We start from the raw sequence: 18,961 nt of genomic DNA, 5'->3' as shown, positions 1-18,961 counted from the left end.
GATGCTAGACAGTACACACTAGGGATTAGGTTTTTAGTACATATTTCAAAATAATCAACTCTGTTGTGTTAAAGAGCATTAAGAAACGTTAACCAGATCTGAATCACTGGTCACTAAATTATCCAAGTATTGGAGGCAATGCAGCAAAGAGCAATTAAAACAAATTGCTTAATGCATCTAAGTGATGAGGAGGGTTTGAAAAGCTTTGAGTTTTGGAAACAAGAAGCCTCATGGGAGAGAAAGTTCAAATAATGAGGGTTTTAAAAGAATAGAAAACACAAAAAGCAGACAAATCAACCAAGCCAATTATCCCCCATTGGTCGACTCTGGATAATTAGCCCAGTGGTAGAAGTAGTTGTCAACAGCACTATCGAGTGACACCTATCCAACAATTAGCTGAGGCTCATTTTCTGCCAGGGGTGCTTTGGTCCTGGACTCATTATGGTATTTGTCCAAACAAAGACAAAGGAGCTGAACTCAAGTGCTGAAGGTGAGCGACTTCCCTTGACATAAAGTTAGCATTTGACTGACTGAGGAGTATGGTGGGATACTTTCCACTTGACTGATTGAGTGCATCTGTAACAACATTGAAACGTTCTGCACTATCCAGGACAAAGAAGACTGCTTGAGTGACATTTCTTCCATCACCTTCATATTCACTCCTTTCACCAACAATGCAAACAGCGACAGCATTGCAAACCTTCTCAGATGCACTATTGCAACTCAACAAGGATCCTTCAATCCTTCTCAAATCCACAATCTCTACCACCGAGAAGGACAAGAGCAGAAGACACATTCGCTTCCTCACAGCGTTGTGGATATCCCTGCTCAACATGGGCTGTAGCAGTTTAAGAAGGCAGCTCATCACAATCTTCTAAAGATTACTTAGAGATACACAGTGCTTGTTAGCTTATCCAGAAATGTGTCACGTAAAATAATTTTGAAAAGGACAAGTTGAATTCCAATAATTTGCACAAAATTGACGCAACTTCTAAAAGAAAGAGGTTTCGAAGAAGTAACAAAGAGGATTGATGAGGGCAGAGCAGTGGGCGTGATCTGTTTGGACTTCAGTAAGGTGTTTGACAAGGATCCCCATGAGATCTAACCTTAGATTAGATCTCATGGAACACAGAGAGAACTATTTGGATACAGAACTGCCTCAAAGGTAGAACACAGAAAGTGATGGTGGAGGGTTGTTTTTCAGATTGGAGGTCTGTGACCAGTGGAGTGCCACAAGGATTGGTGTTGGGTCCACTACTTTTTATCATATATATAAATGATTTGAATGTGAGCATAAGAGGTATAGTTAGTAAGTTTGCAGATGACACCAAAGTTGAAGGTGTAGTGGACAGCGAAGAGGGTTACCTCAGATTACAACGAGATCTTGATCAGATGGGACAATGGGCTGAGAAGTGGCAAATGGAGTTTAATTTAGATAAATGCGAGGTGCTGCATTTGGGAAAGCAAATCTTAGCAGGATTTATACACTTAGTGGTAAGGTCCTAGGGAGTGTTGCTGAACAAAGAGACCTTGGAGTGCAGGTTCATAGCCCTTTGAAAGTGGAGTCACAGGTAGATAGGATAATGAAGAAGGCGTTTGGTATGCTTTCCATTATTGGTCAGAGTGTTGAGTACAGGAGTTGGGAGATCATGTTGCAGCTGTACAGGACATTGGTTAGGCCACTGATGGAATATTGCATCCAATTCTGGTCTCCTTCCTATCAGAAAGATGTTGTGAAAGTTGAAAGGGTTCAGAAAAGATTTACAAGGTTTTGCCAGGGTTGGAAGATTTGAGAGTAGGGAGAGGCTGAATAGGCTGGGGCTGTTTTCCCTGGAGCGTCAGAAGCTTAGGGATGACCTTATCGAGGTTTATAAAATCATGAGGGGCATGGATAGGATAAATAGACAAAGTCTCTCCTCTGGGGTAAGGCAGTCCAGAATGAGAGGGCATAGGTTTACGGTGAGAGGGGAAAGATATAAAAGAGACCTAAGGGGCAACTTTTTCACACAGAGGGTGGTGCGTGTGTGGAATGGGCTGCCAGAGGAAGTGGTGGAGGCTGGTACAATTGCAACATTTAAAAGGCATCTGGATGGGTATATGAATAGGAAGGGTTTGGAGGGATATGGGCCGGGTAGGGCAGAGATATCTGGTTGGCATGGATGAGTTGGACCGAAGGGTCTGTTTCCGTGCTGTATGACTCTATGACTCTAAAAGTACATTAGCTCAATATACATTGAGACTTAACTAGTTTTGCACCAATACCAATGAATATGTGAAATGAAATTTCTGGTTGTTTATTGGAGGCAGATAATGTGGAAATAATAAGGAAGAATGGGTTAAGGATATACAATTAAGAATCATTAGTCTTTTTTTTTTGCTTGGATCAGATGAACTGTGGAGCCTTTTCCAGTCCTGAAACTTCCTGATATTTTTGACTTCCTAGTTTAATTCAATGTAATTGTATAAGTGGTTGTGATGCATTTAAAGCAAGTCAGAGTAATATTTCTTAAAGTTACATTATGAATAACTGAAAATGCAAGAGGCAATAATTGGATTTAATGGACACTTAAGTAAATCCAGGATAGTCTTAGATAGAAGCAACAATTTTGTTCATCATTCCATATCCCCAGTAACAAACAATTTCTCCCAACAGCTAACGTTATGATGTAGTGCATGTGAAAGTGACTATGTACACATTAAAATAAACTGTACACTTACAGGTATGCAGTGCTGTTCAGAATCAGGACTTCACATTAATTGATGACTATTGCACGGGATTGAAGGCACTCTTGTATTTAAAAAGCATTGAAGAGCTGCAAAATTGGGAAGGACAGAGCCCGCCAACAAGACCTCACCAGAAAGGAAAACCTGTACCTAACATTGCTGGTATAATTGGACAGGTATGATCTTTATCTATCCTTTTTGTTCCACCTTTCTCTTTATCTCTGTCTCCACCTCTCTGTAAATCTTTGAGTATTAGAAATGAACCAAATGTTTATACGTAGATCTGTGGTGGACTTGGAAGATATGGCAGAAGACACCAGGTTATAGTCCAAAGGTTTAATTGGAAGCACTAGCTTTCAGAGCGCCGCTCCTTCTCATCACCTAATGATCTGAAAGCTAGTGCTTCCAATTAAACCTGTTGGACTATAACCTGGTGTTGTGCGATTTGTAACTTTGTACACCCCAGTCCAACACCGGCCCCATCTCCAAATCATGGCAGAAGACAACATCATTATTACAGTAAATAAGGTGCTGTGCACAATCTAGCTCACCACGAGTTCATTTCCAGATCACCTGTGTTAATTGTAATTATACAGGGCTTTATAAGAATGATCACCTTTTTATTGTACTATATTTATTCATATATATGCATTTTTAAACATAACACAATTAAAATTTCAAACTTCATGTTAGAATTATTTTAGATATGTCAACTAATTTTAATAATTGTGAAAAATATGACATACCAACTCAAGCATTGAAATTCCACTGATGCTATTTTTGTCACACGGTTAGTTTTTTGAATAACTTAACCAAATGAAGTGAAAAGAAATCTTCCTAACTGCAGTACTCATATTGAATTCATTGCTGTTTCAACTAGGCAAATATTAAATAGAGCCTCAACCAACAGATGGAACTAACTAAGTAACACCAAAACTTGTCACTGTGATGGTAGCATATAAAACCTTAACATATGGCAATCCCATCCATTTTAAGTAAACATATGTGTGCCTCTCTTAAAATATTGTAAAAGAAATTGCACATGAGTATAATAAGAGTTTGTATTGCTAAAGTTTTCCAAGCATAGTTTTATGATCTTCAAAGTTTAAGATGTTATCAGCAGAAAGAGCAAACTCTGGGCAACTTAGAAATGTAACCGATTCCAAACAATATGCTAAAACTGTCGAGAGTGTGGTGCTGGAAAAGCACAGTAGGTCAGACAGCATCCAAGGAGCAGGAGAATCGATGTTTCGGGCATAAGCTCTTCATCAGGTATGAAGCTTGTGGGCCAGGGGAGCTGACAGATAAATGGGAGGGGGTGGAGTTACGGAGAACATAGCAAGGAATGTGATAAGTAGATGAAGGTGTGGATGAAACCGATAGGTTGGAGAGGAGGGTGGAGTAGATAGGTGGGAAGGAAAACAGACAAATCAAGACGGAGGTGCCGAGTTAGAGGCTTGGCACTGGGATAAGGTGGGGGGAGGGGAAATGAGGAAACTGGTGAAATCCACATTGATCCTGTGTGATGCAGAGTCCCAAGGCAGAAGATGAGGCGTTATCCCTCCAAGCGTCGGGTGTTTAAGGTTTGGCAATGGGACGGCCCACTGTAACTTAAGTCCACCACCAGAATAAGAAACCAAGTTCGAGGTTTATATCAAAATTATTCGTGACTTTCTGAATGCAGTCTTGGTGAACTCCATTGGGACCGGACTAACTACATCAAAAGCCTCACTTTTATATTCCTCACTGAGGCACTTTAGAACACTGGCTGTTAAACACCAGAAGTTAAATATTAGATTAGATTAGATTCCCTACAGTGTGGAAACAGGTGCTTCGGCCCAACCAGTCCACACCGACCCTCCGAAGAGTAACCCACCCAGACCCATTTCCCTCTGACTAATGCACCTAACACTATGGGCAACTTAGCATGGCCAATTCACCTGATCTGCACATCTTTGGATTGTGGGAGGAAACCGGAGTACCTGAAGGAAACACACGCAGACACGGGGAGAAGGTGCAAACTCCACACAGACAGTCGCCCAAGGCTGGAATCAAACCTGGGACCCTGGTGCTGTGAGGCAGCAGTCTAACCACTGAGCCACAGTGCCGCCCCATTAGTTAGACAGAATCCAGGTACATGTTTTTTGTAGTCAGAGTTTTGTCCCAGTTCATACACTGTGAGCTCAACCGCCATTGATTACTTGTTCCCCATATGTACACATCTAGTCAAGTTCTCATCCAATTAGATATTTTTAAACCAACCTGTATAAATATGTTATAACATGTGTGCAAATAGGTGGAACTTGACTCTATGCCTTCTAGCTCAGAGATCAGGTCACTACCACTGTACTAAAAGAGCCCTTACTCAGACAATTACATTCAGTTGACATATAACCCATCAGCAGTTCTCTTGTTACACTTGGCCTCAAGCATCCTTGCCAGACCCTACCAGATAATAACATGGGCATACTGCCAACTTTAGCAGATATAGAATTAGTCATTCAATTTCAAACCAAGCTTTCATGGATAGACTCAAACTCTTCATGTTCTTGCTGTCAGCAATACACTCTGTCCATTAAAAATAATTACTCTCTATTTAACTTGCATCTTTAACATAGGCAAGGATACCTTAAAATAACACCACTAAAATAGGGGGAGTTTACAGACGAGAACAAATAGACATAGATTATAAAAGTAAGGACTGCATTGTTATTACTACAAACTATTATTGAAGTTCAATCATTGCATTGAAGGGGGAAATGGTTAAACATTTCAATATAATTACGACAGAAAAAGATTAAACAGACATGTATAATGTTAAAGTGTGTCTTTGTGATGTTGTTAGAACTGTTATCTATCTCTTATTGCCCTGAGAAGATTTGAGTTAACCATAAAGTGTGGAGCTGATGTCATTTGGAGGCCAGACTATCTGGTACCAATGCAGAAAAGTACCAGATTTATTAAATTTATTTTCAGTGCTTGCTATGTTGAGATTGAAATTAATGACCTTTGGTTTGTTAGTCCACTGCCATAAACTACCATAGTCACAGCAGCAGTAAGAGCTGGTCAAAATTACCTCAAGCTATGCTGAAATTTCTATGACTCTACGAAAAGATCCATCAAACTGATTTAAGATGACTGGTTATCGTAAAATATATTTCTGGGCTAAGAATATTATTTTGTCTTTACGGGGAGCTGGAATTCCTTCATTCAATGCTTTCATTTTCCTGATGGGTTGAATAAAAATGTCCTCAAAAGGTCTATAATTTGATAATTATAATTCAGTCTCAATGGCTTTTAGTATAGCCTCAACCACAGCACCATCTTCAAATTTCTAGTTGCCTCATTGGCAGTCTGTAACCCAAAGTTATACCATTTTAATGATGCACAAGGTGCGAATGTAGTTGAGTTACCAAGCCACAGATAGCTTGCCATTTAATCCTCAGTAATTTTGTCAACCCAACTTTTTAATCTTTATCTCTTATGCTGTAGCAATTGCTACATGATTCTACATTCCTGATGAAGGGCTTTTGCCCGAAACATCGATTTTTCTGCTCCTCGGATGCTGCCTGACCTGCTGTCCTTTTCCATCATCTGCAGTCCTCACTTTTGCCTACATAATTCGAGTCAGCCAGAAATAATTATACCATTTTGAATGTCTAAGCTTATTTTTAATTTGCAGATAAATAATTCATAAATGGTAAGATATAATTTAATAGTAAGATCTGGTAATTTCAAAACCACTTTCTTGCCTTTTCCACATAAACCTTGATTCCCTGCTGAATAAAAATCCGTCTGTCTCAGCCTTGAATAGTATAACCATTGGTTGATTAATTTAAAACTACTATGATGTCAGAAATTTATCACTGGTTATAACATCAATAAAAAGGATGACTGTCTCAGGAATGGAAGGTTTGCCTATCTACAGAAAGAAAATTAAAGTTGAATTATTTAATAAGATCTTAGGGAGTGTTGCTGAACTGAAAGACCTTGGAGTGCAGGTTCATAGCTCCTTGAAAGTAGAGTCGCTGATAGATAAAATAGTGAAGAAGGCATGTGGTATGCTTTCCTTTATTAGTCAGAGCATTGAGTTCAGGAGAATGAAGGTTATGTTGCGACTGTACAGGACATTGGTTAGGCCACTTTTGGAATATTGAGTGCAATTCTGGTCTCCTTCCTATTGGACATATGTTGTGAAACTTGAAAGGGTTCAGAAAAGATTTACAAGGATGTTGCCTGGGTTGGAGGATTTGAGCTATAGGGAGAAGCTGAATAGGCAGGAGTTGTTTTCCCTAGAGCGTCGGAGGCTGAGGAGTGATCTTATAGAAGTTTATAAGATCATGAGGGGCATGGATAGGATAAACAGACAAGGTATTTCTCCTGGGGTGGTGGAGTTCAGAACTAGAGGGTGAGAGGGGAAAGATATAAAAGAGACCTAAGGGGCAACTTTTTCACACAGAGAATGGTGCGTGGATGGAATGAGCTGCCAGAGGAAGTAGTGGAGGCTGGTACAATTACAGCATTTAAAAGGCAACTGGACGGATATATGAATAGGATGGGTTTAGAGGGATATGGGCCAGGTGCTGGCAAATGGAACTAGATTGGGTTGGGATATCTGGTCAGTGTGGACGAGTTGGACCGAAGGGTCTGTTTCTGTGCTGTACATCTCTATGACTCTATGACCCTCTTTCTCCAATCAGTGCCTATTTTTATATTCAGCATCCGAACAGTATGAGTTTGAATAGGTAATCGTCACCCTGTCTTGTCTAATTCTTCCAGAAATTGTTTTTGAGTAGTTCACTGATATTACTCCAGAGATTTGTTTGCAATTAATGTTCCAGAATGATTCTTCTGGCATTTGCCTGAAACATCATTCCTGTCTGTTTCAACAAGAGGTTTCAGCCAAAATCACAGATGAGAGAAAGATAAAGCATTCTGTTCACAAACAGCCAGGGACACACAGTGAATTTTCTGTGAAAAGCTTGAACTAAATCAGTACATTCCTATTGCAGCCAATAAGGAATGTCTTAAAGATAATTAGTGGGTAATTGGTGTAAATCAACAACATTCTTTTAAAATGTTGTTGAATGTCGTTCACAAAATAAACCAAGCTAATTTTGCGATACATGAATTCAGGAACTTGACTTAAAAGTGTCAACTTGAAACTTTGAATCAGGACATGCACAAATATTGCCCCTAATCTGTAAAGGTTACAACATAGGGTTCAGTGTTATTGTGAAATACAACAGGAAATAGCTGGAAATACCTAGCAGGTCTACTAGTATTGGTGAAGAGAGAAACAGAGTAAACAAAATGTGACTTCTTCAGATGAACCCCTTCAGCTCTACACCCACTGTCCTATCTCTGCATTCCTTCAATTCTGACTGGGGTGCACTTATTTCCCTCAGTGGCTATGTTTTCAGTTGTCCAGGCCCTAAGCTGCAGATTCTGTCTCTAAACCTCTGGCTGTCGATCTCTCTACCCCATTAACCCCCATCTCATAATCCCTGCAGTTTTTCAATAGAAACTTATCTCTAATACCATTCCAATGATGCTTTATGATGTTGTTTTACATCAAAAAGAACTTTCATAATTTTTTTTCGATTGGATCACTAACACATATTTGTTTCTATATTTTAAGGCATTGCATGCATGAATGTATATATCACACATAGATGTAGATATTATACAGTTAAACTGCATAGCCCTTGTGGGAAGAATGAATTTATATATCTAGGTTTCTTGACAACAACTTGGTATTCTTAGCTTGAACTGTACAAGTATGACAGCAAGTGGAACACAAAGGGGAGTAATGAGCATAGCAGAAAAAGCCTTTGAATGATGCAGTTGAGAATAATATTAGCTATCAGTGTTCATTCATACAAAGGGCAATTATAATACATTCAGTTAGCCTTTGGACATTCTCACAAGATTTCTACAAGGAAAATATTTTGCATTCAAATAAGCTACGTATCAGGTTATAAAAAATGCTGCATTGCTGTCTGAACGCAAACAGTATTTTTTCATCAGTGCATATTTACTACTTTACAGATGACATAGATTGAAAATCAAACATCTCAACTGCTTCAAAAAAATGTAATGTTGGTTACCGACTAGAAATCTACACACAGTAGAGATGGTACATTAGCTGAAGACAGAAAAATGCTTTGTTTCTAATCTTCTAATCACCTCCTTTCTCTATCAAAATCCATTTAATGAAATGTTAACAGTGAGTGCCTTGTGCAAAAGCAACTTGTTTAACCATCGCACTTATTTCCTATGCGACCTTTTCCACTTCTTAGAGATGTGCTATAGCCCAAGGAACAGCAATCTGGGCTCTTACAAATGAACCTCATCTCAGTGTTTGAAAGGCAGCAGTTTCTGGGTCAACACATTTTCAAGACTGAGATGTATAGTTTTCTTTTACAGAATATCAAGAGATATGAAGTCAAGACAGGTAAAGAGGGGGAGTAAGCCACAAATCAGTGACAAACTAACTGAATGATAGAACATGCCTTAGAGACTGAATAGGGCATGCCTTTTCCTACATATTGGGTTCGGGATGCACACCAGTAGGTTTTGGTGAGCTAAGTGAAGCACAGATGCTTATTCTCATTCCTCTGCTACCTGTTGTGCTCTGACTTGAGGCTTGTGATTACTTATCTTTCAGAATTACAAGTTATTTCAGGAGCTACAGTGTTAAGAATATGCTAATGCATTCTGGGACATCTCGTAGAAAATCTCAAGCATAATAGCTTAAGCATGCCAGATAGTTGCTCCAAATTCATTCCTTCCTGACCAAACATTAACACAGAAACCACCACTTAAACAATTTATCTGGTCATTAATAATAAAACAGAAAATCCTGGAATTACTCAACATGCCTGTCAGTTCTGCAGAGAGAAAATCTATGTTAACATTTGAGGAAAATTAATTCTGTTTTTCTCTTCATGGATGCTGCCAGACCTGTTGAGTATTGACAACAATTTCTGTTTTTATATTGGATATCTAGCCACTGCTTTTGTTATTTGATCACAAAGAGTTAAACAAAAGCAAAAGCCTTATTTTTTATAATAATAAATCCCAATCCTGTACATGGGTGTGTGTGTGTGTAAGAACAGTATTTTACAATTACAACAGTGTCTAAACCTAAAAAAAAACTCTATGCAAGTCTGGATTTTGGCCTAAGCCCAAAATCCTCAGGACCCCTGTGTTACATTTTAAGGTTTTTCCAGATTTTTGACTTAGACCTGAATATTAAAGTTCCTTTTGGTTTGGTATTCTCACAAAACCCAACAAAAACTATTTTAATTTCAGGCCATAATGATTCTCAGGCAGGGGTTGTAATACAGCAGTGACCTGGAAATGTGGTCAGTGATGAACAAGGCAAGGAAATGAAAATTAAGCAATAATTGCAAACTATGGCTTGTTTTGTTTTAATGCACCTTACACTTCCTAGTTTTGTAGTCAGGCAATTTTTGTTTTATTTATTTATGAGATGTGAGTGTTGCTGGCTCAGCCCGTATTTATTGCCCACCCCCAATTGCCCAGAGGACAGTTAAGCATCAACCACCTTGTTGTGGGTCTAGACTCCCATGTTGCCCAGAATAGGATAGTAGCTTTTACTTCCTTAAAAGACTAGATTAGTGAACCAGATTAGCTTTTACAACAATCAACTATGGTTATATGTTTACTATTAGGCTAGCCTTTTATTAAATGCAATTATAATTAACTGCAAGATCCCCAGAGCAAAAGGCTGCATAGGTGGCTAGATAGATGCATGTTTTTATTTTCTTATCCACTATTTGCTGTCATAGGTAGATACAACAAGTACTTTGGCTTCGACTTTACAGGAGTACAGGCGTATTCAGCACTTGCTGTCATCGCAATTCTGTAGCTGGCAGCAAGTTTTAGAGTCCAAGCAGCATAGTTCTAGGGAAACCCAGAAAGTGCAGGTAGTGATTCTATACCTTTCCAAAGAGTGCACTGCTGAGTATGCAGTTAATAATTATTGTTGTTTGGTGGTACAGAACTTGACGATTGTGGAAAAAAGATACATTTTGTTCACACTTTTTCTTTTGAGCATGTTTTCCATTCCCATTTGTGAAGACCATATAGGACTTGCATATTGTTGGCATTGCAGTGTCCATTTGCTCATTTGACATTATTAGCCTTTTCAACCAATTACCATGCAAAGAAACTATCAACACCTATGCTGCAACACTATCTCATGGTGACCTAGACTTGCCATCATTGTATTTATTGAATACAATCAGTATTTATTGAAATCAGTATTTCAATCAGTATTTCAGTGGGAATCAGTATTTATTGAAATTATTAACTCAGCAATTCACACCATTGTGTTCAGTTCAATTACACCATGTGTGCCTGAATACATGGTTCTGCATTGGGTTCTGCATAAGGTCCAGCTTTCAAAACGTTTAGTTATAATATTGGAATTATATAGCACAGAAACAGACCCCTCAGTCCAATTGTCAGGCATTCTAAACTGATCTAGTCCCATTTGCCAGCATTTGACCCATATCCCTGTAAACCCTTCCCATTCATGTACCCAACCAGATGCATTTTTTAATGTTGCAATTGTACCCACCTTCACCACCTCCCCAGGCATACACACACCACCGGCTGCATAAAAATGTTGCCCCTCAGGTCCCTTTTAAATCTGTCCCCTCTCACCTTAAATATTCTTGTTGGATTCCATGAGAAACATGTCTTCAGTGGAACTACACCTAACCTCATGCCCCTTTGCAAATACCCAATATGCAGAATGATGCATTTGCTGTATTTGCAAAGAGACATTTCCTTACATATCTTCATGAGCTCTATCCTGCATTCAAGTTCCCATTCACGTAGTCAATGAGCTCCTGTCCCTTTCTGTCCAAATTGGAAAATTGACCAGGGGATCCTCTCCAATAAACCTAATTCTCTGATCAGTGTACACATTGGGATTCCTCCAGTTCATGCGCTGTAAGATTGGCCTTATCAGCAGCCCGAAGAGAGCCAAAGCCATTTGTTTATGGTGCAAACTTGATGCTGAAATAGGGCACAGAAAAGCCAACCTGGATAATGGTTACACTAATCAGATTTTTACTAACTCTTCATCAGGGCATCGATTCTCCTGCACCTCAGATGCTGCCTGACTAGATTAGATTAGATTAGATTAGTTATACAGTGTGGAAACAGGCCCTTCGGCCCAACAAGTCCACACCGACCTGCCGAAGCGAAACCCACCCATACCCCTACATTTACCCCTTACCTAACACTACGGGCAATTTAGCATGGCCAATTCACCTGACCCTGCACATCTTTGGACTGTGGGAGGAAACCAGTGCACCCAGAGGAAACCCACGCAGACACGGGGAGAACGTGCAAACTCCACACAGTCAGTCGCCTAAGGCGGGAATTGAACCCGGGTCTCTGGCGCTGTGAGGCAGCAGTGCTAACCACTGTGCCACCGTGCTGCCCACCGTGCTGACCTGCTGTGCTTTTCCAGCTACACACCCTCAACTCTGATCTCTAGGATCTGCAGCCTTTACTTTCTCCCTTTACTACCTCTGTATTGTGCAAAGACATGGAAAGTCCTAAGGTCATCAGTTCTGATCTTGAAAAGAGTTCAGTCTTCCTCAGAAAGAGGGTATGGTTTGTCAAAGGTTTGAGCAATAGGTGAAGCTAGATGTTTCATGCTGATACAATGCATTAGAAACACAAGTAATATTGATAACTACAGAACATAGAATTTGTCAACATAACTGACTTTCCTCTGGTGCAGGAAGCATATACACATGTTTCATTGAGAGTGCCATACAACAAGTTTGGAGAATTTTTCAACAAGTCCACACCAGGTACCCTGGAAGTTGCCACAATGCCCATATCCTTAAGAACTCTTAAGTTGCAGCTTTCTTTCAACCGCTAGATACCTTACAAGGATGGTAAATGGATCTTAATTGCTACCTTTTGCAAAGATGGCTGATGACTCTCTTACACAACCCCATGACTAAAATCGAGCATAGAAACAATGCAGCCTGTTCTTCAGGGAGCAGAAAATTACCCTCGTGAAGACTTGGATTGGTCTGGGAATGGTACTGCAAGTACATTCCATCCTAGCACACTGTGCACTGCACACTGGAATTGGCAAAATGGGTATGCAATGGACTGCGAAGAGCTAGGAAAGTGGCAGCCGTGTTCTGAGAAAGAAGGTGAGGACATTGAGCAGCAGGGACATGTCTTCAGTCCAAGAGAGCAGGGCAGCATGAAGCGTGACAAAGCAGACTAGATAGACTTAATTGACCTCATTCCAATGGATGTTAGCTGTGTGCAATGATCATTCATTAACTGTAAATTTGTTATTGCTCAAAAGGTAATTGGCCCCTGTATGGCCCTAAAAGCAAGTATTTTGGGTTTTTTGTTCACTTTTTCTCTTGTGTCATAAAATTTAACATTTTCAATTGATTGACGTCTTTCTAACTTGTGATGCTCCCACATTGAACAACAACAAGTTAAGAAACTCTGGGCGTTATGGAAGGAGTAGCACTTCCTTAGATCCTGTCCTAGCATGGTATGGCATTAACAACAAATAGCCTGTGGAGCTTGATTCTTTTAGTTGCATTTACAAAGACGGATGATCTGACAGGTAATGATGTAAAAACAATACATTTACAGGATGAGATTCCATTTTATCTGAAGGGTCACCTGTACCCTCTCTGGTTTCTCAGAAGCTCTTTTTCTTTCTTTCCCTCCCATTCCAAGTACAGTGAAGGGTTCATCATGGTTGCGAGCAATTGACCTCATGCATAGCTGAGATCTAAATATGGCGACGTGGTGTGGAATGTCCTGGCAGTGGCGAGTACTTCTGCTGCTGGTGAACACAAGCACCTCACTGAAGGTGGGTAGCACACAATGTCAGCTGAGCAGTCAGGAATTGTATGAGACTGCAAGAGTTCATGAAACAAAACTCTCCACGAAACTCCCCAAAATTGACACTTGGCTGATTTTCAATAAAATTCAGCCCATTGGCTCCAGCATACCACTGCAATTGGACAACAATTGCTAGGTAATACTGAGTGTGGGGAGAATGATGCTGACAACTCATGTAGAACTGTCAGTCTGGCTCACACTGTGGGAGACATGCGTGTACCAAAGTCCTGTTCTTTAGAGTTAGTGTACACACACTGCTTCTGTTTCCACTCTGCAAAATAGATGACAGCTATTCACTGGTTCATTTTTCACAGCAATGCCATGACCAATCAGAGTCAAGCCTGCCTGTTCTTAAATTTAAATAAAGCACGGTTATTAACTGTTAAACAGTATTGAGGGCTGCAGTCTCCATGACAACACCTGACAGAGTTCACTTTGCATAAGATCATAAGACCATAAGACATAGGAGTTGAAGTAAGGCCATTTGGCCCATCGAGTCCAGTCTGCCATTTAATCATGGCTGTTGGACATTTCAACTTCACTTACCCGCACACTCCCCATAGCCCTTAATTCCTTGCACGATCAAGAATTTTATCAATCTTTGCCTTGAAGACATTTAATGTCCCAGCCTCCACTGCACTCCATGGCAATGATTTACACAGGCCCACCACTCTCTGGCTGAAGAAATGTCTCTTCATTCCCGTTATAAATTGACCCCCTGTAATTCTAAGGCTGTGCCCATGGGTCCTAGTCTCCCCGCCTGACAGATTCCACCCTTTCTACGCCATGCATTATCTTGTAAGTTTCTATTAGATCTCCGCCCAACCTTCTAAACTCTAATGAATACAATCCCAGTATCCTCAGCCATGCATCGTATGTTAGGCATAACATTCCAGGGATCATCTGTGTGAATCTCCACTGGACATGCTCCCATGCCAGTATGTCCTTCCTGAGGTGTGAGGCCCAAAACTGGATACAGTATTCTAAATAGGGCCTAACTAGAGCATTATAAAGTCTCAGAAGCGCATCGCTGCTTTTATATTTCAACCCTCTTGAGATAAATGACAACATTATATTTGCTTTCTTAATCATGGACTCAACCTGCAAGTCAACCTTTAGAGAATCCTGCACTCCCAGATCCCTTTGTACTTTGGCTTTATGAATGTTCTCACCGTTTAGAAAATAGTCCATGCCTGTATCCTTTTTTCCAAAGTGCAAGACCTCACATTTGTTCATGTTGAATTTCATCAGCCATTTCCTGGGCCACTCTCCTAAACTGTCTAAATCTTTCTGCAGCCTCCCCATCTCATCAGTACTGCCTGCTTGTCGATCTAACTTTATAACATCAGTGAACTTCGCCAGAATGCTCCCAGTGCCTTCACCCAGATCATTAATATAAAGTGAACAGATGTAGCCCCAACACTGGACCCTGCAGGATACCACTTGTCAATGGCTGCCATTCCGAAAAAGAACCCTTTATCCCAACTTTCTGCCTTCTGTCAGACAGCCAATCCTCAATTCATGCCAGTAGCTCACCTCCAACACCATGGGCCCTCACCTTACTTAGCAGCCTCCCGTGAGGCAGCTTATCAAAGTCTAGATAGATAACATTCACTGGGTTTCCCTGGTCTAACCTACTTGTTACCTCTTCAAGGAATTCTAACAGGTTTGTCAGGCACAACCTCTCATGACTAAATCCATGCCGATTTGTTCTAATCCAACCCTGCACTTCCAAGAATTTAGAAATCTCATCCTTAATGACGGATTCTAGAATTTTACCTACAACTGATATTAGGCTAATCGGCCTATAATTTTCCATCTTTTGTCTTGATGCTTTCTTGAACAAGGGGGTTATGACAGCGATTTTCCAATCATCTGGGACTTGCCCTGACTCCAGTGATTTTTGAAAGATCACAACCAACGTGCCTGCTATTTCCTCAGCCACCTCCCTCAGAATTCTAGGATGTAGCCCATCCCAGCCAGGAGATTTATCAGTTTTTAGACCTTTTAGCTTTTCTAGCACTTTCTCTTTTGTAATGGCTACCATACTCAACTCTGCCCCCTGATTCTACTTAATAGTTGGGATATTACTTGCAGGACTCCCGATCCGGCTCGCAAAGGATAATATCTGTCCCCCTAATTATAGAATCCAACCAATCAACACTTTTCTCTCACGGTACAAAAGTTGGCTTTCTTCCTGTCATTCCACGGGTCCTATTTGGGAAATATCAGAAATTAGGAAAACAAAATTAAAGGACAGGACGTCAATGTTATAATTTATGGATTATTACCCGAGCCATATGAAAACTGGCATAGAGGTTTGTAAATTGACGAAATAAGCATGTAGTTAAAGGAATGGTGTGGGAAATAGGGGTTCCATTTCATACGGCACTAGTATCAGTATAGAGACAGGAAGGAACTGTACTGTTGGGATGTGCTCCACCTGAGCTGGTCTAGGACCAATATTGAGCAGAAAGGCTAAATAGGGTGGTCACACGGAATTTAAATTAGTAAATGGTTGCAGCGGTGGTGGTGGGGGATGGATTTAATACCGTTTCAGAATCAAGTAACAAGACAGAAATGTTAAACAAAAAGTCAGGAATGCTACTTCAGGTACAGCAGGTGATGGCAAAGTGCAAGAATGGTATTGTTTAAACTAGAAGAGAGAAATAATAAATTGGTGAATAAAGCATCAGACTAGAGTGTATGGCCTGAATAAGAGTTCTATGTATTAATGCACAGAGCATAAATAATAAATTTAAGTGAGCTACAAGCACAAATTCAAATTGGATATTATGATATGGTAGCCATTCCAGAGACCTGGATGCAAACGGTCAGGATTGGGAACTAAATATACCAGGTTATACAGTTTACAAGATGCATCAGGAAAATGGTAGAGAAGGTGGAGTAGCCTTTCTGATTAGGAACGAAATTACTTCAATGCTAAAGGAGGATATAATGAGGGGTGCAGATCATGTGGGTGGAACTGAGGAACAGTAAAGGGATCTAAAACTGTAATAGGTGTTGTGTTGGTCATAGCCCTGGAGTGTGAAATTGTATAAATTAAACAAATATGTCACAAAACCAACGTGGTATTAATGAGAGATTTTAATTTTCATGTAGATTGGGAAAGGCAGACAAGCACCTGACAGAAAGTTAGTGAATTTCTGGAGTGTGTCTGGGATAGTTTCCAACAGCAAAATGCCTGGATACAACAAGAGGACAGCGATATTGTATTTAGTAATGGGAAATGAGTTGGATCTAATTAGTAACCTAATTGTGCATGAACATTTATCAAATAGTGATCTTAACATGATTGAGTTCAATGTAGCGTTTGAAAGCAAGAAGAGTTTTAGATTTAAGTAAGGCAGACTTTAATGAAATGAGACAGAGGCATTGTAAACTAGGAAAATCTGCTAATGGGCGGAACAACTGAAGAAGAGTGGAGGATGTTTAAAGAAACATTTAACACAATACAAAACCAGTTTATACCCCTGAGAGGAAAAGCTCCACTTCACAGAATTAAAAACAGCCACTAATAAGTAAAGAGCGAAGGGCAGCAAAAAGCTAAAGGAAAGAGCTTACAAAATGCCTGAAACGGCACAGATCATGCTGAAAGGGAAAGACCAGGCAAGATACAAAGACTAGCAAGGGGCCACAAAGCTAATTAGAAGGGCTGCTAAAAGGGATTATGAAAGGATACCTTGCAAGAGACATCAAAATAAGAATAAATGTTATAGTTACATAAAGTGAAAACGGATGGTCAGGAGCAATGTTGGCCCACTAAAGACTGATAGTGGAAGTACCTTTAATGATTATGGGGCAATGGCAGGCATATGGAATAATTACTTTGCCTCAGTATCTGCAGTAGAAAAGAAGGATAGCTTGCCAGAATTCCAAAAAAAAGAGGATTAGGAACAGAGACTGAATAAAATGAGGGCAGAGCAGTGGACGTGATCTGTACGGACTTCAATAAGGCATTTGACAAGGTTCCCCATGGGAGACTGATTAGCAAGGTTAGATATCATGGAATACAGGGAGAACTAGCCATTTGGATACAGAACTGACTCAAAGATAGAAGAGGTGGTGATGAAGGGTTGTTTGTCAGACTGGAGGCCTGTGACCAGTGGAGTGCCACAAGGATCGGCGCTGGGTCCACTACTTTTCATCATTTATATAAATGATATGGATGTGAACATAGGAGGTTTGGCTGGTAAGTTTGCAGATGGTGCCAAAATTGGAGGTGTATTGGACAGCAAAGAAGATTAACTCAGATTACAATGGGATCTTGATCAAATGGGCTCATAGGCTGAGGAGTGGCTGATGGAGTTTAACTTAGATAAATGCAAGGTGCTGCATTTTGGGAAAACAGATCCTATCAGGAATTATACACTTAATAACAAGGTGCTAGGGAGTGTTGCTGAACAAAGAGACCTTAGAGTGCAGGTTCATAGCTCCTTGAAAGTAGACTGGCAGGTAGATACGATAGTGAAGAAAGCGTTTGGTATGCTTTCCTTCATTGGTCAGAGCATTGAGTATAGGAGTTGAGAGGTCATGTTGCGGCTGTACAGGACGTTGGTTAGGCCACTTTTGGAATATTGTGTGCAGTTCTGGTCTCTGGCCTAACAGAAGGATGTTGTGAAATTTGAAAGGGTTCAGAAAAGATTTACAAGGATGTTGCCAGGGTTGGAGGATTTGAGCTATAGGGAGAGGCTATAGGATATAGGCTGAGTGCTGGCAAATGGGACTAGATTAGTTTGGGATATCTGGTTGGTATGGACAAGCTGGACCAAAGGCTCTGTTTCCATGCTATACATCTCTGTGGCTCTGTGACTCTGTAATGTAACTAAATCATTGATCATGAGGAAATTGGTAGAATTACAGGGTGATAAAACCCCAGCAACTGATGTTTCCACTTGAAGTGTTAAAGGAGTTAGAGGAGCACATTAGAAGTCGTGGTCCACATTGGCACCAACGACATAGGTAGGAGGAGTGCTGAGGATGTTAGACAGGCTTTCAGGGAGCTAGGTTGGAAGCTTGGAGTTAGAACAAACAGAGTTGTTGTCTCTGGTTTGTTACCCGTGCCACGTGATAGAGATTCGAGGAATAGGGAGAGAGAACAATTAAATGCGTGGCTTCAGGGATGGTGCAGGAGGGAGGGGTTCCAGTTTTTGGATAACTGGGGTTCTTTCTGGGGACGGTGGGACCTCTATAAACAGGATGGCCTACACCTGAACCTGAGGGGAACCAGTATCCTTGGGGGGAGGTTTGCTAGTGCTCTTGGCGGGGGTTTAAACTAACT

General features: G+C 40.5%; 1 protein-coding gene across 1 annotated transcript in view; it reads left to right on the top strand.

Moving 5' to 3' along the window:
• The window catches only part of LOC122554210 (dihydropyrimidine dehydrogenase [NADP(+)]-like), a 735,384-nt gene that overhangs the window by 632,616 nt on the left and 83,807 nt on the right, over positions 1-18,961 (top strand). Inside the window, exon 20 of the mRNA XM_043698867.1 lies at positions 2,721-2,900. Coding sequence (XP_043554802.1) covers positions 2,721-2,900 — 180 coding nt within the window. The remainder of the gene's footprint in view (positions 1-2,720; positions 2,901-18,961) is intronic.

Source organism: Chiloscyllium plagiosum, chromosome 11 (assembly GCF_004010195.1).
Source record: "Chiloscyllium plagiosum isolate BGI_BamShark_2017 chromosome 11, ASM401019v2, whole genome shotgun sequence".
In the NCBI taxonomy this organism is placed as follows: Eukaryota; Metazoa; Chordata; class Chondrichthyes; order Orectolobiformes; family Hemiscylliidae; genus Chiloscyllium; species Chiloscyllium plagiosum.
Note: the sequence above shows the minus strand (reverse complement) of the source record. Positions and strands in the feature narration are given on the sequence as shown.